Genomic DNA, 21,831 nt, shown 5'->3' on the forward strand with positions numbered 1-21,831 from the left:
CAAGATAAATTGCACATCTGCAAGTTCATCTACTTAAGAGTTGTGCCTTCCTTTGATTCCCATATTTGCAAAAATGAACTCAGTGAATTTCAACATTGGCTTTCTCCAAATATGTATTCTTAACTCGGTCTCGCGTCAACATTAAACTTAGAGGGATAGAAAATCGGTTGTCAGTTTCATTTTTTGCGTTGTCAGTTCATGTCACTAATCACAGAGTTAACAGAATCACGAGTTGTGGAACCATTACAAGGATACAAATATTGATGACTTGGCGGGGCGGAGCGCTACCGCACTCCTTAATCTGGTGGCTGAATGAAGTTTTAACGTTAATCCAAACTCACCCTAATAGCTGTAACATGCATTAAGTAGGCAATTTTAAAGTACCTAGATACAAACAAATAATTCCGAACATTTCTTTCCCATAAAATTTGCCTTATGAAGTATTGCGTCCGTAAAGACGAGACAAAGGTAATTATTTACAAATCTAAGTAATGATTCACACGTGAAAATTAAATAATACATTACATAATATTTAGGACGGTTATCCTTTTAAAGTTTAAAACATATAGAATTTAGATTTTATTTAAAAATTTCATAGTTTTTTTTTCTTTGAATTCATTAAAAAAATCTACAAAAAATGATCAAGTTACAAGAAAGATATCTACTTTGACAGTTTTAGGTATTTAAGAAAAAAAGGTAAAATGTGTTTCTCAATAAGTTTCTTTTTTGAACAGAAGAGCTTTTGCAGTAAAGACTTGTTCAATGATACGACCTAAATTTTTGAGTGCTTTGAATTCATTAAAAAAATCTACAAAAAATGATCAAGTTACAAGAAAGATATCTACTTTGACAGTTTTAGGTATTTAAGAAAAAAAGGTAAATGTGTTTCTCAATAAGTTTCTTTTTTGAAGAGAAGAGCTTTTGCAGTAAAGACTTGTTCAATGATACGACCTAAATTTTTGAGTGATGAGTGAAAACTGTCAAAATACATATTCGAGAGTGTTTTATTTGAAATCTATCGTAAATTTATAGTATGTATAATATAGGTAAGTATATAATATATTTATAAAAATCTCTAATCACTGTAAATATTATAACTTAATTTTATAAAAACACTAATTGAATTTATTATTTATTTTTTAACAATAAATTATTTTACCATTAATTATTATTTTAGAATTTATGTCAGAATGTTTTTTGTAATTCCTCCTCTTTTTGGCCCGGTATAGCTACCGGTTACGTGGGGAGAATGAAAAGTAGGTAGATGCCGTCAATTAGTTTACATTTTGATTTTGTTAACGTCATCTTTAGTTTCTTGAGGTATCTATCCATAAAATGGATCAACTAATTTTCAACTTGGAAACTGTAAGAAATATGATTTCCTCTTGCCTACTGACGGCATGAAAACACAAAGAGGAAGAAACGAAATGTATCAATAATTGTCACCTACATAATATTTAATGAACGAGATCAGATAGTGTTTGTACAGAGTGTATAAAAAAAGAGAAAGATGAATGGAAATTATAATGTAAAAGACATGGTGTGAAGTGAGGGGGCATGCGACACCGAATGATGTCTCCAAATCCTCTTTCAAGTCCTTTTCCAGCAGATCAGTTTGTGTAGGTAAAACTGAGACTGAGATCTTTTCTAGAAATGTTGTCCCATTCACAATGGAAGAGAGGAGACATACAGCAGTGTCGCATGCCAAGTATACAAACTATACAACATGACGAGATCTGGTACAAACTATACAACATGGCACAGTGTCAGCAGGCGCTTTCCAAGATTTGTGTTTGGCGTCTAGCTGCCTGCTCTGCCTGGCGCTTCTTGTAAGCATAGAACTCTTCCTTCATCGCTTGAACGCGCGCCTCTATGTTGTCAAACTTGGGCGAGCGCATGCGCAGTGGTGTTCTAGGTCTAGAGTGAGAGTAGGAGTGGGGGGTCAACTCCGTAGGGGTGGGTGTGGAGGGGAAGAGTGTATCAAACTCATAGTGGTCATCCACACTGATTGGTTTACTAAGGACAGAGTGAGAGGGGGAGGGCGTGAACTCTGCCCAGTACTGAATGATGGGAGGTGGGGGAGGAGGAGGACGATAGGGAGGTAGTCGCCACTCCCCTGTACTTCCTGTCTGTTGAGAAGTGTTCTTAGAACCGAAACCACTCGAGCTGGATCTGCTCTCTGGTGAGGTTTCTGTTAACTCAGGAGCACTCCTAGCATACTTGACATGGCGCGGGGGTAGTCTCCCTACCTTACCCAGTCTATGAGCAGAGTGACGAGGACTAAGGACCCTCTGGTTCTCTTCATGGATGGCTCTCAAGGATGGTAACTCCTGACTGTATTGTTCATGTACACTACGTAATGTTCTTTCAGCTGAACTGATCTGAGGGACAGAGCTGAGGTCACTGAAGTATACAGGGGACTGTAGGGTGGAGGTAGGGGAGGATGCTTTGAATGGGGTCTGAGGGGCTGCCAGGGCCGGCGATACAGGACAATCCTCCATGGACTGCAAGCTCAGGTCACTCGGGCATCGAACCAGCGGTCTCCGCCATGAGGCGCGATTCCTGAAGTAGGGACGTGAGAGGAATCCTCCGTCATCACTGGAGCTACTGACACTACTTGCTCGGGAACTAGCCACCACAAAGCGACCATCTGCTGTTCTGGATATGAAGCTTAGACCAGGCCAACCCCCAGTACTGCCACTTGTACCTACACCTGGTACTCTGCCTTCTCCACTCCTGCAAAACAAAACACAACATTATGATTTAAAACATTGGATACAGAGCAACTTAAGGTATATACTAGGAATAGATAACAAAGGTATTATTATCTCTAAAACCCCATTCAAATACTCTTTAATCTCCATTAGAAAAGTACGTAAATACTTCTAATAAACCAAAACCAGTGACCAAAGTTTGATTCAATTCCATATGTCGTACATATTTGATACTATTCCCAAACCCAAAGGGTTGGAAGCAACCAACTCAACCAATAACCATAAAAAAATAAAACAACACCGATTAAACAATAAAAATGAAACACACACTCGAAAATAAACCAAAACAAAAAAGAAACACAAATAAATACTACAAAAGTAACACAAAATAAAACAATAATAAGTAAAAACATTACACACAAAGAACAGGACGTAAATGTAGGGACCGAAGTATTTAAAAGAAACAAGAGGAATTTCTTCAGGAAAAGGTCAAAAGTATGTAGGTAAAAAAATACCTATCAATGGTTAGTTGGGTAGGTAACACAAAAGTAATAAAGTTGGACCCTAAAAAGAAGACATACAAGGACGCATGCTAGATAACGTAAAACTGGATGATAGTTGGGTAGGTAACACAAAAGTAATAAAGTTGGACCCTAAAAAGAAGACATACAAGGACGCATGCTAGATAACGTAAAACTGGATGAATAACAAAAAGGATGGTCATAAAATTCCCAAAGTGTTAAACAACACTAGATGATCGAGATGCCCCTTTCCTTAACCTTTTCATGTCATTCATGTATAAACCAATTCATGGTAAGTTGAAAAGATCTTTACACATTATATCAACACAACAAAGAGAGAGGGAGGGAGAGATGTGCATGGTCTAAGCATGCCTTGTCTATAAGAAACACGCTGGTGGGGGGGACACCACATATATCTTTACACTAAAATCAATCCTATTCGTAAAGTATTTAAGGCTGAAACTCGTATAAATTGTTGACTATTACCCAAAAGCAATTAATGGTGTTTCACAAAGAAACTTTACGAAACTTTTGCTCACAATTTAGACCGAGATCATCCTTCCCCCAAAATTTCAGAGAGCCATCTTTTTTTATATACATACAGGGTGCAAAAAAGTAGGTTTTAGGGACCCTACTTCTGTGGTGATACACCAGGTTATAACAGACCTAAATGGACATGGGTGCCATATATTGTCCGTCTCCATAACACAAGTAAGTACTTAACGATAAAAAAGTGTGGGAAAGTGTAAATGAACTTTGGGATACTATGATAGTGGTACACTGGAAATACGCAAGTCTTGAGGCATAAACTTCGTGTCAAGTTGAGAGCTGTTCCGACTATCACCCAAAATCAATTAAAGGTGTTTCACAAAGAAACTTTACGAAACTTTTGCTCACAATTTAGACTGAGATCATCCTTCCCCCAAAAATTTAGAGAGCCATCTTCTTTTATATACATACAGGGTGCAAAAAACTAAGTTTTAGGGACCCTACTTCTGTGGTGATACACCAGGTTGTAACAGACCTAAATGGACATGGGTGCCATATATTGTCCGTCTCCATAACACAAGTAAGTACTTAACGATAAAAAAGTGTTACAAAATTAAAATAATAAATGAACTTTGGGATACTATGATAGTGGTACACTGGAAATACGCAAGTCTTGAGGCATAAACTTCGTGTCAAGTTGAGAGCTGTTCAAATCAGGACTGAAAGTGTTAGATTCGATTCCTAGTCAAAGAAAATTAAATTGTACTCGAATTTTCATTCAAATAATACGTTTTTTGACCTCAATAGGGCTTTTAATCATCTGAAAATGATCCATCCATTTTGTCAGCTGTTTCATTGTCTATGCAACTTCATAAACGATAAAACAGTCTGTAAAGTGGTGTTCAGAGTGAGTGACCTCTTCATATCCATCGGATCATGATAGGTTTACATTCAGTCCTGATTCAAACAAGGCCCTCAAGGATCCGTCCTCAGACCACCGAGTAAACGGCGGTAAATACTTATACAATTAAAACCCGTCAAAACAAAATCGTTCACTAGATTTCCCAAATTCTCTAATTCCTTTTGATTAAATAAACTAGATTAAACATCTCATATGTACCACTTCAACGATATCGCCAAGGAAAAAAATAAATAAATAAACCGTACAAATAAAAAATGAAATAAATTAAACTCTGATATGAAATTAAAATAAATAAAAACAAAATAGGAACCAAAAGGGAATTTAGAGGAAAAAAAAAAGAAAAAACAATATAGGTAATAATAAAAACAAGGTAAGGAAAATCATGCAGTGCACAATTCAGAGGTCGCAAGAACGTGTCAGTGGGGGATCGTGCAAGGTTTTTAGTGTTTATACCAATATTATGTGTGTGATTTCAACACTCTCAACACCTGCCCATGTCATCACCTGATATTCTGTTTGGGTTAGCCGTGAAAACAGGTGCGCAGAACAGAGAGAAAAGAAACAGACAAAGAAACATGATGGGATTAGTAAAACATGTACCCGGATAAACCATTAATGGCCAATCTTACCACTGAGAGTTAACAGAGTCAATATTTTTCAAACGGGATACTTTGTCAAGTAGCATTATAACTGGAGAATGAATTAGAAAACATAGGTAGGTACTTTGTCTTCACTTGACTAGGACAAGGTCAAGTGAAGACTAACACCCATATTAATTATGAACAAAATGCTGGCTCTTAAGTTCGTGCTAAGCATAGTCTCAAGGCATTTGATTGGTCAATTTTGACTTGAGACTGATTATTTTCCAAACGGGTTACTCTATCAAGTAGCCTGTAGCATTATAACTGGAGAATGAATTAGAATACATAGGTACTTTGTCTTCACTTGACTAGGACAAGGTCTAGTTAACCGAGTGTCAAGGGATTTCCTTGACGTCACCCATTTGATTTACACAGGCCAGTATTTCTTAAACTCTGGATTAACAGCTAAAAACTCTCTGTGGTAAGATAGGGCATAAAAGGTGTATTTTTATTGTCTTTTCGAAGAAGAAAATGACCACTAACGCACTGAGCACTGACAGGTAAATTGACCACTGCTCCAATGGCAACTGAATGGAGCAGTGGTCAAATTTCCAGTGGTCAGTGTTCAGTTTCCCGAAACGCAAATACACTCGATTTGAAACAGTGGTCAATAAAAAATTATACTGTGTGAAACAATGATCAAAGTCATATATTTGAAGGAAGAACATTTTCGACAGACTGGCTATTGGCAGGTTCATAAGTTGGAAGTCCCGGATAAACCAATAATGGCCGATCTTACCACTGAAAGTTAACAGAGTCAATATTTTTCAAACGGGATACTCTATCAAGTAGCATTATAACTGGAGAATGAAAACTTTGTCTTCACTTGACTAGGACAAGGTCAAGTGAAGACTAGTATTCTAAATTCTAATTCATTCTCCAGTTAACAGAGTGTCAAGGGTTTTCCTTGACGTCACCCATTTGATTTACATAGGCCAGTATTTCTTAAACTATGGATTAACAGCTAAAAACTCTCTGTGGTAAGTTCGGGCATAATAGGTGTATTTTTATTGTCTTTTCGAGAAAATGACCACTAACGCACTGAGCACTGACAGGTAAATTAACCACTGCTCCAACGGGAAATGAATGGAGCAGTGGTCAAATTTCCAGTGGTCAGTGTTCAGTTTCCCGAAAGGCAAATACACTCCATTTGAAACAGTGGTCAATAAAAAAAAATTATACTGTGTGAAACAATGATCAAAGTCATATATTTGAAGGAAGAACATGTTCGACAGTCTGGCTATTGGCAGGTTCATAAGTTGGAAAAGAAACAGCAATAATTAACAGTTGGGTAGGGTAAGGTTAAAAGCAAATTGGAGCGGAGAGTATAGAGCTTTCTGCTCTCAGTTCTATGCGGTTTGAAGTCGTCGCTTCCCTTCATCGTGACCTGCTCGTTGTTCTATGCCTATGCTGCCTCGTCTACCTGCCTCGGTGGTGTAGTGGTCAAGGCGCTCGCCTGGCAAACAGGAGGGCGTGGGTTTAATCCCAGCCGAGGTATGGAATTTTATCCTCAATATAATTTGAGAATTTGACCACAATAATAGTAGTACAGTAGAATGGTTCAATACCTAAAGGTATTTTATGTGGGCTATTTTTCACATTTTAGGAGAAATTGTCATTATTACATATTTCGTTTGCTCTTAAAATTTCCCAGATTACACCGCCTTTCAGGTGAAGATGACCCAGTATTTTACACTTTTTAGGCATTTTAACTACCACCCTACTGAAAAAGTGTTGATGAACTTCAAAAGATTCCATTGAAGATTTCCGGGGTACGAGCAATCGTGCTAGATAAAATTTAGCAACTCGATAGAAACGAGTTAAATATACATACGTCAAAGATAATAGAATTCGGGACATCAATAAATAAAAAAAACAAAACTGAATTATCTAAAAGAGAAAATATGTACGAGAGCCACATTAAAATACGTAGATTACAAAATAATAAATAAATAAACGACAAAACATAAAGTAAACAATACAGGGGACAATATAACGTAGTAGTAGCCTACTGCTGGAGTAAAGGGACTTTTGAGTCCTATGCGAGCAGTATAAATAAGCACTATTATTATTATTATGCTCTCCACTCCACTCTGCTTTTAACCCAAGTTGGGGTATCATTATGCCAAAGGACAGCATTGTCCCTTTCCCCATATTTAATCACGAGACAAAGCTGTCTTCAAGGTATAACAATGCTTCAATTTACATTTACACATTAATGTCTCTTCAGGGCAACATTGTCAGATTGTTGAATTTGGGAAAAGTAGGGAAGATGGGATGGAAAATGATGCCCCAGCACAGCACGTAAATCATAAAAAGGACTAGATATAATGCAGAAACTACCCTAGGGATAAAACTATGATTAATATCGTCCAGTGAATCGCTTTATATTCAAAAGGTACAAGCTCGAGCTTGTATCTGAAGTGTTCTCCGGTTATCTTTATAATCTTTATATGAATAGGTAATAAATAATAATAGTATATTAATGGATAGTTGTTTTAAGTTACAAACTCATAAAATAGGCATGTTAAATTACAATAATTACATTCTATCCCCTTTGAACCCTCGACCTTTGGACTGTAAAGAAGTGGGAGACCATGGGAACCCTTTAAGTGCAGCCCTGGTGTCAAAGCAAGCTTATAACTCGACTGTAACTCAATAAACCAATGGCAGTAAACTTGTGTTTTATATTTAAATCTTAAAAGCTCCCGGGCAAAATAGTTCACCGCGAGAACTTTTATTTTTTAGCGGTTTACCAACGGTTACCTAGTTTTTAAAGTAAATGGCATTCTATTTGGAGCCAAGGCTAAGTGCACAGTGCATTCCATGTATGCAACTAATGCAAGCCTGGTTGCTTTTAATGCCAACTTTTTGTGTTTAGTATTTTAAGTGTAATGCTTATTATCATTATTCCCGTGTTCTAATGAATCAATGACACAGATTGGTGTTCTACGGGGTCCAAAGTTTCAGTTTGCTGTTTTAACAGTGATCTTGGGGGATTTTTAGGTCTACCCAACCTCTTTTTCGGAGTTCTTTTTGAAGGTACCCATTGCACTCATACGAACACATCCTCATGGGAGAAATGAGAAAATTCCAATATGAGGAGATATTTGCATGAATGCAATCATAGGATTTCTCTCATTATTGCAAATTAGGGAGCTATGTACCTCCTATTTCCCATATTTTTCGTGTTCAAATTCCTCGTCTTGAAGATCATTGATCACCATGCCTTTGTTTGAACCCTGTCAACATGACTGCATTTTACTTTCTACAAGTGCATATGGCATATGGAACCCTCTTCAGAGTCTTCAGGTACATGTTACGACTAGGGTTGCCAGACGTCCCGTATTTCCCGGGACGTCCCGTATTTTGGGCACTTTTCAAAATGTCCCGTACGGGACACGCGTGTCCCGTGTTTAGTATTTTAAGTGTAATGCTTATTATCATTATTCCCGTGTTCTAATGAATCAATGACACAGATTGGTGTACTACAGGGTCCAAAGTTTCAGTTTGCTGTTTTACCAGTGATCTTGGGGGATTTTTAGGTCTACCCAACCTCTTTTTCGGAGTTCTTTTTGAAGGTACCCATTGCACTCATACGAACACATTCTCATGGGGGAAATGGGAAATTTCCAACATGAGGAGGTATTTGCATGCGTGCAATCATGGGATTTCTCTCATTATTGCAAATTAGGGAACTATTGTACCTCCTATTCCCCATATTTTCCATGTTCAAATTCCTCTTCTTGAAGATCATTGATCACCATGCCTTTGTTTGAACCCTGTCAACATGACTGCATTTTACTTTCTACAAGTGCATATGGCATATATTATGGAGCCCTCTTCAGAGTCTTCAGGTACATGTTACGACGGATACTATGCCACTCAGATTGGTTAATATGTATCTAGATTCTAGAAGGTACCACCTACTAACTTCGGGTATACTTGACACCTGATGAGCACAGACACTATCAGATAGACTTGACAGGTACGGCTGAAGAGTTCTGTCTGTCAGGTCTATCTGATACCTGATGAGTACACAGTTATACACACACTATCAGGTAGATCTGATAGGTGTACCTGTCGTCAGGTCTAACTAATAGTGAGGGCTGGCCTTAGTCTCCTAATATCAGGGTAGATGTCAATATTCTTTTGTCTCCCGATAAGGTGCCCGGGATCTGAAGAAGTAGACCTTCGGTACCAAACCCGGGGTGGTGGTTTGGGTCAAGGATGTGTTAGGAGTCTGGGACCCGCCCTTCCAATCTGTAAGGTACCCAATAGTCACTAGTCATAGAGATTAGATCTATAGGTCTCTTGGGTGCTCCGTATATCCTTTTCCATTCTCATCCTCCTGAGACCTAGAGTGCCCTTGCACTTTTAATATCTTCGTGAATGATGCATATCGTAATTGTTTTCATGGAGTTTTATCTTTTACAATAGAATAGTTGATAGATGCGTAGGTAAGTGACGAAGTACTTGACAAAAAGAAGAGGAAGGAGGAGGAGGAGGAGGAGGTGAAGGTGAAAAAGAAGCAGCAGCAACACGGGAAGCAGAAAAAATATGTGGGTTATCTTCTATTTATGCAATGCTCCGAGTAAAGTTCATGGCATAACTGCAAACAAATAAGTAGTGAGCTTTTATTTACGAGCATCTCCTAATAGGGCAATTACCAAGGATTTTGCTAACTTTGAGTAAAAATATTATGTAGATTTGATGTAGCTCTAATTTAGATAAGTTGCAAAGTACAGCATCTTTAATATGTATTTTTCTTTCCAGGAGAATTCCTGGGGCCAAAGAGTCTTTTTAAGAGCCAAAAGTTCCAGACATGGTAGTTCTTGGCTTCTTGGTAGATAGGACTCAAGCTCAGAACTATGTATGTAGTTCAGTTAGAGCTCTTAGAGATTCAAAACCGGTGCTATTCCTCGAGACATGTGACAATGAGTCGTAAAAACGAATGGGCTTGAAGAATTTGAAAATTCCAAAAAAAAACCAGCAGGACACCGAAGAATCCACTCAAAATAACAGCATGTACCAAAACATTAGATTGGAGCCCAGATACTATTAGATCAGCTTTAGCTGCATGATACTTGCTTTGCTCAAATTACAACATACAAAAATCATTAAAAATGTGGGTAGGTAGGTACTTATCTAATAAAGTAGGTACCCAGTTCCCGAGTAATACAAATATGTACCTAGCCAGAAGCCTCTTGACTTAATGGCTGAATCAGGCAAAGCCAGTAGGCAGTCCAGCTACTGGACTTGTGTAAACACCACTGGCGTCTGATATTCCAGTCCAGTTTGGTTAGTTTTAAGCTGTGTACAGAAGTGCATTTTGTCCAACTGGACAGAATTTCAAGTTCCTAATCTAATCCTACCTTTGGAGGCTGATGTATCTTATCTAATGTACCTACCTACAAATCTATCCTATGTGACAGTGATATACGGTTCTAAACTTTTAAACACCAAAGATTCATTTAATGCATGGCATCTCAGCGTTTCAACTCATTTGTGACCTATGTGTGTGTTTAAACAAACTCACCGAAACAAAAAGTGCATCTACCGACTCCAAATTAAAATACACATCCCACTTCTGAGTACCTAAATCCTAATCAAGACTCAGGCATGACGATTCCTTATAACGTACCATGGGCATAACGTAGCATAAAGTCGTAGAGGTGTGGGAATCTATTGGAATTGGAACCTTAATTCATCATGGAGCTAGACCGAGAAGTAAATTAACATCTATTTTGATTCTGAAGATAGAAGATATATAGCATATACTAATAAAGCAACCTGTTTTCTTCTTTCTTCTGCTCCTGCTTCTTCTTATTCTTCTAACCTGGCCGGGTACAATGGACTACGGGTTTCCGAAGCGTGGGGAAGTCTCGTGTACGTGACACCTGTATAGCTCTGACTTCTCTCGGTCCTTGGTTCTTATCCCGGAGATACAAAACATATTGTCTGCCTACTCTATGCTTGATAAAGATCTTCGTTTCGGAATATAAACCTAGATTTTTTAAAGCGCTCTTCGCTTTTGTAGTAATATACCTGTATGCAGTTTGCTAGGATTTGATTTATGCTTTTTTCCCATCCACATTTTCAAATACGATTTCGACTATTTGGATTGTTCGACTCTCTGTGTACTGCCACTACTGTGTAGACAGGTTGACCAAAATTGTTGTTCACCACACCTGTTAGCAGAAAGTTATTCTCGTGGAAGTAATCCAGTTCACGAGGATCTACAAGAGCTAACCAAAGTACCAGAGGATACCTACCAAAGTACTAGGGGATATCTACCAAAGAACCTAAAAGTAGAGCAGGTATGGATGAAACCGCACGATGTAACAGACACCACTTTGTGTTCATTATGTGGGAAATTCAGTGCAATAGTCCTAAACTAAAATGGACGCGGCACATCAGGGATCAGGAGGAGACCGCCTTATGTGGGAAATTGTAACTTAATGTGGGAAATTGGATACGTCCGGTTTTGTTCGGATACCGGATATCCCTTCGGTTGTCCAGAAGACAGAACTATTTCCCTACAGTCATCAGACAGACGACCATAATGAGGAAAGTTCCCACAGGAAAGACAGCTCATGTGTAAACACATATCCAAGAACTCTAGAAGTATCTATGCTTATTTTAAGCGTAAAGTAAGTAAGTGTACATATTTTCCTGACTAAAAAATGTAAGTGCATAATTTCATTGCATAATAAATAGATTGAAAAAATCTACATATATGTAATATTACATTGTAAAAATCAAGTTTCCCATAGCGGACTAATAAGTCAAATGGCAAGTTGGCAAGTGATGGCTGAGAGCCTGTGAATTCTTATGGTAATTAGCGATTTTCTTGGTTTATATTCTTATTAGATGATTCTTTATTACAGAATGCATATAACGTAATTTTAACACTTTGATAGAGGAATTGGGGGAACACTTTAAAAATGTAACAACTGAGGTATTATCGTCCCGAAATCGCTCTTAACCACCTGGTAAGTGGTAGGTAGGTAGGTACTTATGTATTTCCTTTCACATTCGCCATATAAAGTGCAAACAATTTTTAGAACGAAAATAAAAATATGCAAGCACCAACGCTTTTATTAGTTGACATTGACACACCCTCGTAGTTTAATTTTATCAAAGACTGTTAAAATCCGCGCATGCTTTAATAGTTATAATGTTGAAAAAGCAACATATAATTTAGACAAATGGCTACCGATCAGTATTAAATCAACAAAACCAAATACCTCTTGTATGAAGCAAAATAAGAAATAAGTAAACATTGCCAATTAAAATCACTATAATAATTAATATTAAAAATACCTTCTCATTCCAGGAGTCAATGTGCAACTGCGCCGGTAATTTCCTTCCAACTTATCGTGCAAAAAATTACCTCAGTGCATAGAAGCGATTCGGAATGTGCAAAAAAATTAGCTCAGTGTATAGAATCAATTCGGAATGCAGACGTCATTAAGTACTACTCAATTCAAAGGAAAACGAAATGGAGACGGTTCGCGGTATTTTGTTCGACGATTACATAAACAATCAACATGCACGGATATTAATCTATGCAAATGTAACGGACGAATGGCCATCTGCACGTACGGTTTTCAAGTTTTTCATTAAGTACTCAATTCAAAGGAAAACGAAATGGAGACGGTTCGCGGTATTTTGTTCGATTACATAAACAATCAACATGCACGGATATTAATCTATGCAAATGTAACGGACGAATGGCCATCTGCACGTACGGTTTTCAAGTTTAATAATAAGGTACCGCGGGATGGGTAAAGTCGTGCTCACTGCGGACCGCCAGGGCATGTACTGAAGCCTGGTGGCTTTGACATGTGATTAATTAGTAGTACTTGGTACTTGGCTGAGAGGTATCGGGAGCAGCCAGCTTCTAGATAATAATGCTATGCAAGACTTTCTTTCACCGATGCTTGCATGTGAAATGATAAGGGCTCAGGTACTGTCCCTGCCTTGATTCAAACTTATTGGATCCAGCAGTTTTGTTGGACTACTTTAGCAGTCTTTGATTTAATACTTTTAGTAGGGGTTGTGTCCGTTTTGAGATCCCTATACCCTTAAAAGTCCAACACAAATTTAGTTAGACGGTTTACAATTTTCATTAGCCTTCATTTTCCATCCACTCGGATCCTGAGAGTACGACTCTATTGCAAATCTAAAAGATTGGCAAAGATCTAAAGGATTTGGAATCATTATAGCATTTGTTGGTAGACTCTTGGCGGACCACTGAAGCTAAGAAACATTATGCTTGGTTAATTAATTCGACCTGATGACCATCACATCAGGTCGAATTACATGGTATCGTTGGGAATTTTTCGAGTGCTTATGAACGTTTCAAAGCCTCTTCCACAAAGGGCAAGCCTGTTGCAAATGTTGATAGTATGCTGAAAGTGCTCTTTAGCATGCCTCCAACGATAGTATGACTGATGTTCTATTCTGAACAAAGCGTACTATACAATAAAAGAAAAAGAATATTAGTGTTCAAATAATTTCGCGGTTAACGAACCTGCTGGTGCTGAAGTTGTCTCTATTCTTCAATATGTTTATTAGGACTTCTTCGATATGTGAGGACTGCTCCTTCGATGTGTTATTGGGTATTCTTCGATGTGTTATTGGGTATTCTTCGATGTGTTATTGGGTATTCTTCGATGTGTTATTGGGTATTCTTCGATGTGTTATTGGGTATTCTTCGATGTGTTATTGGGTATTCTTCGATGTGTTATTGGGTATTCTTCGATGTGTTATTGGGTATTCTTCGATGTGTTATTGGGTATTCTTCGATGTGTTATTGGGTATTCTTCGATGAGTTATTGGGTATTCTTTGATATTCTATTTCATTAGGTACCTATTCTATTAGTTTCTCCTGTTGAAGCCACATCTTGTTCTGAGTAAGGAAGACCCATTTATAATTATCTACACCTCTATTGATGATATCATAATTTTGTACAAAGCCAACTTGGAAACTGTCTCTTCCTGGCCTCCTTCTTTATCTTTCTCATTTCCACAGTAATTATAGGTCCGTTTACCGGGAAATTCTGTGAGTAATGCTGGTGGTTGGGCAATATTCCATTGATAAATCATACCATTGATAAATCATACCTACCCTTCCTAGTACTAAAGTACGGGTCTGAGCCCTATACATGTGGTGTGTGTGTGTGTGTGTGTGTGTGTGTGTGTTTTAGTGTTTTTATTTCCACAGTAACTCTAGTTCCGTTTACCGGGAAATTCTGTGAGTAATGCTGGTGGTTGGGCAATATTCCATTGATAAATCATACCTACTCGTACATCATACACCTACATAGGTAAATTATTAACGCCGGTGATACGACAGAACTGATGTCAACCCATAGGTAGGTATCGATTCGTAGAGGTGTATTTTTCTAGGAGAGTGTCAACATCAACAGCTCAACAGCTTATTAGATGGATTGAAATCATCATCCTGACCATTAAATTTGATCCAGTTACAATCCAGAAAGTTCACATGAAGTTGGCCTGTCAGGTAACTATGTTAAAAGTCTCCCCGTATAGGGACATTTCGTAGACACATACATTTCTTCTTAATCACATTACGAACTTTCAACCATCATTACACAATGAACTCTATGAATTTTTTGCTATACCTCGCTCCTCACACTCCAATCTATCTCCGATCTATAGAGCTCTTACTGAGTATAACAAATACCACTCAGATGCCATTGACATAGACCTATCTGTCCCATATAGGTAATCAAGTCTTAAAAACTTTAAAAAATATTCTGTACAATAACTAATATAGATGTAGGTAGGTAGGTAGGTAGGCAGGCATTTTTTCATCCCCCCCCCTCTTTTTTTAAAAAATATCAAATGTAATACCTATGTAAATTGTATGTAATGAGTTTATCAATACAATAAATATTAATTGAAAATTGAATTAAGGAGCGCGGTAGCGCTCCGCCCCGCCAAGTCAAGAAAGTTTGACCGCGCTACTAGAGATATTATACGTCTAATTCTAATTCTAATTCTAATACATCATACACCTACATAGGTAAATTATTAACGCCGGTGATACGAAAGAAGTGATGTCAACCCATAGGTAGGTATCGATTCGTAGAGGTGTATTTTTCTAGGAGAGTGTCAGCATCAACAGCTCAACAGCTTATTAGATGGATTGAAATCATCACCCTGATCATTAAATTTGATCCAGTTACAATCCAGAAAGTTCACATGAAGTTGGGCTGTCAGGTAACTAAGTTAAAAGTCTCCCCGTATAGGGACATTTCGTAGACACATACATTTCTTCTTAATCACATTCCGAACTTTCAAACATCATTACACATTTATTATATTAGCTCCCTATACTCCTATAGTCCTTATCATACAGTTTACGATACATAGTAGGTGTCTACCGTAACCAATCTGGTATTTCTTGCCTTCACGACTATACGGAGTAGGTAATTTATTGACACAGAGCCAAAGTTGAGCATAAACCCCGTTAAATTGTGTGCCCGTTGGGTTTTATCTTAATTATATTAGCTCCCTATACTCCTATAGTCCTTATCATACAGTTTACGATACATAGTAGGTGTCTACCGTAACCAATCTGGTATTTATATTAGCTCCCTATACTCCTATAGTCCTTATCATACAGTTTACGATACATAGTAGGTGTCTACCGTAACCAATCTGGTATTTCTTGCCTTCACGACTATACGGAGTAGGTAATTTATTGACACAGAGCCAAAGTTGAGCATAAACCCCGTTAAATTGTGTGCCCGTTGGGTTTTATCTTGGTTCTGAGTCAACACTCGCGACTCTGGCTTATTTAGAGTACAATCTACACTACTCTACGGTGCAACAGTGCTTAACGGCTAGCTCCTACCTCTACCTCCAGTAGCTACGTACACTATCAGAGGGTTTTATCTTGGTTCTGAGTCAACACTCGCGACTCTGGCTTATTTTGAGTACAATCTACACTACTCTACGGTGCAACAGTGCTTAACGGCTAGCTCCTACCTCTACCTCCAGTAGCTACGTACACTATCAGAGGATAAAAATTTACATTTTGCAAGTTATGATGCTTTTGCTGATAGTACAGTCAATAAGGAACTATTTGGTGCGTTTGGAAACTCTACCGTTGACACAAAGAAAGCTTTTAAAACAGGGTTGTCCAACCTTAGGGCACCCGAGGGCCGCAAGAGACCAAGGTAGAGAGTTGGCGGGCCGCAAAAACTCAACTCACCCAGCAGGACACCGAAGAATCCACTCAAAATAACAGCATGTACCAAAACATTAGATTGGAGCCCAGATACTATTAGATCAGCTTTAGCTGCATGATACTTGCTTTGCTCAAATTACAACATACAAAAATCATTAAAAATGTGGGTGGGTAGGTAGGTACTTATCTAATAAAGTAGGTACCCAGTTCCCAAGTAATACAAATATGTACCTAGCCAGAAGCCTCTTGACTTAATGGCTGAATTAGGCAAATCCAGTAGGCAGTCCAGCTACTGGACTTTTCCAGTCCAGTTTGGTTAGTTTTAACTGGATTTGTACATTTGTAGCTGTGTACAGAAGTGCATTTTGTCCAACTGGACAGAATTTCAAGTTCCTAATCTAATCTTACCTTTGGAGGCTGATGTATCTTATCTAATGTACCTACCTACAAATCTATCCTATGTGACAGTGATATACGGTTCTAAACTTTTAAAATTTGGTGCGTTTGGAAACTCTACCGTTGACAAAAAAAGCTTTTAAAACCTCGTTTTAGTGTGGGACATCATCCGTCAGTTTCAATATTGATTTTTAAAATGAAGATGATATGGTCATAATAAGATTTGGGATATGTTTTTATCATTTTCCAATAGGGCCGTCAACAATCGTACCTACCACCCTGACCTGTCCTTCTGAAAGGCGTCAAAGTCGATACTAAACGTATACCACCAAAATTAGGCTCATTGGTCACATGATACATCACTGATTGTTTACCTAAAACTTGTCAATCTTATAGCTTCTTTTAAGACCAATTTGTCGACATTCTTAACGAAAACCTCAAAATTGCACCCAACTGACTGGACTATTAAAAAATATGTGAACCCAAGCGTGCTATAATATGAAGCGATCTTTTTAATGTAGTTTCTATGTTCGAGAATAAAATTATAAAAAAACAACATTAAAATGTTGGTAGATTAAAAATTCCTGCCTTGACATAATGGATGTAGAACGCTGGGCAAATGTATTGGAAGCACGAGTGAAAAACATAAAGTCAGAGGATATGGGAGATATTGCAGTAAAGGGCACACAAATCAAATTGGAGGTAGGTACTTATCTAATAAAGTAGGTACCCAGTTCCCAAGTAATACAAATTTGTACCTAGCCAGAAGCCTCTTGACTTAATGGCTGAATCAGGCAAAGCCAGTAGGCAGTCCAGCTACTGGACTTGTGTAAACACCACTGGCGTCTGATATTCCAGTCCAGTTTGGTTAGTTTTAAGCTGTGTACAGAAGTGCATTTTGTCCAACTGGACAGAATTTCAAGTTCCTAATCTAATCCTACCTTTGGAGGCTGATGTATCTTATCTAATGTACCTACCTACAAATCTATCCTATGTGACAGTGATATACGGTTCTAAACTTTTAAAGGATTCTATTACCCAGCATGTTCCTGAGTTGAGAGATACCTGTCTTGGTTCAAGTCATTGTAATACGACTTACAGGATAACGAGATTCTATGGTTTAATTTGGGGTGAAGGAATGATTTGAGATGAAGGAATTTTGAGGGGACATAATTATCTAGGCCTTTTCCTATCTGTAGAACTTTACAGCCCGAAAAATTACCAGCCGTTTCCTCAAAGTTCACGTCAAAGTACTCCACCTCTACCCTACTCACCTCCCAATAAATTGACAAACTTCAACCCATTCACCTCCTAATACACCGTCGATATACTACCCCAGTCCTCCTCCTAATACACTGCCAATATACTACCCCAGTCATCCTCTTGATACACTGCCAAATACTATCCCACTCACCTATAGTCATATCGATGGTCACGGGGAGGCGCAGTTCTGAGCATACTGTCCGTGGAGTCTTTATTGGTGAAAAAGAAACACACCGTGTTCAGAATCTGACTGAAATGCTCGCAGTTCACCATGGAAGCTCTCGGTGAAACAGGCCACGGCTCAGTGAAACACCAGGTCACTGTGGTGTAAGACTCATTGGGGATGGTTTCGAACAGTCTTTGTATCCTAGCGATTTGGGGTTCGACCGAACGAGGAGAGTAGCACTTAGGTTCTTATGGTTTCCATTATTAGTGTCATAACATCATTCATTGTATAAAAGTTAAATAATTTCGAATATTAATTACTGAAAGACTATAAAACCATAAAATGATGATACAAGGCGGCTCAAGAGTTAGAAATACGTTATGACCGGACATCCGGACTCATACATGTTACCTACTAATTAAATTTGTGGTTACAAAAGTGTGGTTACTTTATCTTAATAATACCTGTTGTAAAAGAAGAAATATTCAAAATAATAGAAGTAAAAATTACTGTTTAATCTTATGATCCTAATATTCCTAACTAGGACTATGTATACCTCAGATAAATTGATTATCATTAGAATTAATCTAAGATTAAGTGCAATAAAACACTACATTCGAGAGACTCACATTCGATTTATACGTTATACCTACCAGTTACTCTGATCCATGATGATCTAGCAGTTTAAGAAATGTAGTAAAACTTTAATGAGAGTATCATTAAATGAGCCCAAAAATCCAAACAGGTACATAAAATTTTACAATTCAAATTTTCGAAAGGAATTTAGTGGTTCCATAGGTAATAAATTGGTACCACAATACCCATAAAATTATTAAAAAGTAGGAGAGTAAAAGAAGCCCTCACTCGGTACTAATTAAATTTGTGGTTACAAAAGTGTGGTTACTTTATTTTAATAATACCTGTTGTAAAAGAAGAAATATTCAAAATAATAGAAAGTAAAAATTACTGTTTAATCTTATGATCCTAATATTCCTAACAAGGACTATGTATACCTCAGATAAATTGATTATCATTAGACTAAATCTAAGATTAAGTGCAATAAAACACTACATTCGAGAGACTCACATTCGATTTATACCTACCAGTTACTATGATCCATGATGATCTAGCAGTTTAAGAAATGTAGTAAAACTTTAATGAGATTATCATTAAATGAGCCCAAAAATTCAAACAGGTACATAAAATTTTACAATTCAAATTTTCGAATGGAATTTAGTGTTCCATAGGTAATAAATTGGTACCACAATACCCATAAAATTATTAAAAAGTAGGAGAGTAAAAGAAGCCCTCACTCCCCCATTAAATAAACGCAAATAAGATAAACATAAAATAATAATAGAGGCAACTAAAGACATAGTAAGTTATACCTTATACAAACATCTTTGTATGAAAAGCACAAGGGTAGAATAATGAAAAGTCAACTGAAGGAAATAAAGAAGATAAAGAACAAGATTATAGGAAAATTACAAGAAATAAAAGTGGTTGTAGTCAAACATAATGCATACAATATTTATACAGATAATGCTCGATTTGGAGAGCTTCCAAAGCTTTTTCAAAAGCCTTTTGTGAAGAGGAGAACTAAGATGAAGAAGCGGATACGGAGTAGATTGATGAACACTTCTGATAGCAGATTCAAATAAACGTTTAATAAAGAAATAGTAGTTATATCAGCTATAATTTCTTAGGCCGTAGTGTCGGTCGAATAAACGCAAATAAGATAAACATAAAATAATAATAGAGGCAACTAAAGACATAGTAAGTTATACAAACATCTTTGTATGAAAAGCACAAGGGTAGAAAATGAAAAGTCAACTGAAGGAAATAAAGAAGATAAAGAACAAGATTGTAGGAAAATTACAAAAAGTGGTTGTAGTCAAACATAATCCATACAATATTTATACAGATAATGCTCGATTTGGAGAGCTTCCAAAGCTTTTTCAAAAGCCTTTTGTGAAGAGGAAAACTAAGATGAAGAAGCGGATACGGAGTAGATTGATGAACACAAGAACACTTCTGATAGAAGATTCAAATAAATGTTTAATAAAGAAATAGTAGTTATATGAGCTATAATTTCTTAGGCCGTAGTGTCGGTCCTGTGGGGAACCTTCACCGTAATGAACTTAATTTGAAATCTGAAGATGGAAACACAGCAGATTCAAATAAACGTTTAATAAAGAAATAGTAGTTATATCAGCTATAATTTCTTAGGCCGTAGTGTCGGTCTACGACGGATACTATGCCACTCAGATTGGTTAATATGTATCTAGATTCTAGAAGGTACCACCAACTAACTTTGGGTATACTTGACACCTGATGAGCACAGACACTATCAGATAGACTTGACAGGTACGGCTGAAGAGTTCTGTCTGTCAGGTCTATCTGATACCTGATGGGTACACAGTTACACACACACTATCAGGTAGATCTGATAGGTGTACCTGTCGTCAGGTCTAACTGATAGTGAGGGCTGGCCTTAGTCTCCTAATATCAGGGTAGATGTCAATATTCTTTTGTGTCCCGATAAGGTGCCCGGGATCTGAAGAAGTAGACCTTCGGTACCAAACCCTGGGTGGTGGTTTGGGTCAAGGATGTGTTAGGAGTCTGGGACCCGCCCTTCCAATCTGTAAGGTACCTAATAGTCAGTCACTAGTCATAGAGATTAGATCTATAGGTCTCTTGGGTGCTCCGTCTATCCTTTTCCATTCTCATCCTCCTGAGACCTAGAGTGCCCTTGCACTTTTAATATCTTCGTGAATGATGCATATCGTAATTGTTTTCATGGAGTTTTATCTTTTACATTAGTTGATAGATGCGTAGGTAAGTAACAAAGTACTTGACGAAAAGAAGAGGAAGGAGGAGGTGAAGAAGAAGCAGCAGAAGCAGAAAAAATATGTGGGTTATCTTCTATTTATGCAATGCTCCGAGTAAAGTTCATGGCATAACTGCAAACAAATAAGTAGTGAGCTTTTATTTACGAGCATCTCCTAATAGGATAGGCAATTACCAAGGATTATGCTAACTTTGAGTAAAAATATTAGGTAGATTTGATGTAGCTCTAATTTAGATAAGTTGCAAAGTACAGCATCTTTAATATGTATATTTCTTTCCAGGAGAATTCCTGGAGCCAAGAGTGTTTTTAAGAGCCAAAAGTTCCGGACATGGTAGTTCTTGGCTTCTTGGTAGATAGGACTCAAGCTCAGAACTATGTATGTAGTTCAGTTAGAGATTCAAAACCGGTGCTATTCCTCGAGACATGTGACAATGAGTCGTAAAAACGAATGGGCTTGAAGAATTTGAAAATTCCAAAAAAAAACCAGCAGGACACCGAAGAATCCACTCAAAATAACAGCATGTACCAAAACATTAGATTGGAGCCCAGATACTATTAGATCAGCTTTAGCTGCATGATACTTGCTTTGCTCAAATTACAACATACAAAAATCATTAAAAATGTGGGTAGGTAGGTACTTA

The 21,831-nt window shown here is 37.5% G+C and overlaps 1 protein-coding gene across 2 annotated transcripts in view; it reads right to left on the reverse strand.

Moving 5' to 3' along the window:
• The window catches only part of LOC103512182 (protein turtle), a 29,864-nt gene continuing 8,033 nt past the window's right edge, over positions 1–21,831 (reverse strand). The window contains exons 1-3 of one of the 2 annotated variants that reach the window (XR_003392326.1): positions 18,325–18,754; positions 952–2,736; positions 1–772 (exon numbers count right to left, since the gene is read on the reverse strand). Coding sequence is in view for 1 of the 2 variants with exons in the window: in XM_026825742.1 (XP_026681543.1) it covers positions 1,767–2,736; positions 18,325–18,446 (1,092 nt within the window). In the remaining variant the exon portion in view is untranslated. The other variant, XM_026825742.1, reaches the window with a different exon arrangement.

Source organism: Diaphorina citri, unplaced genomic scaffold (genome assembly GCF_000475195.1).
Source record: "Diaphorina citri unplaced genomic scaffold, Diaci psyllid genome assembly version 1.1 scaffold805, whole genome shotgun sequence".
In the NCBI taxonomy this organism is placed as follows: Eukaryota; Metazoa; Arthropoda; class Insecta; order Hemiptera; family Psyllidae; genus Diaphorina; species Diaphorina citri.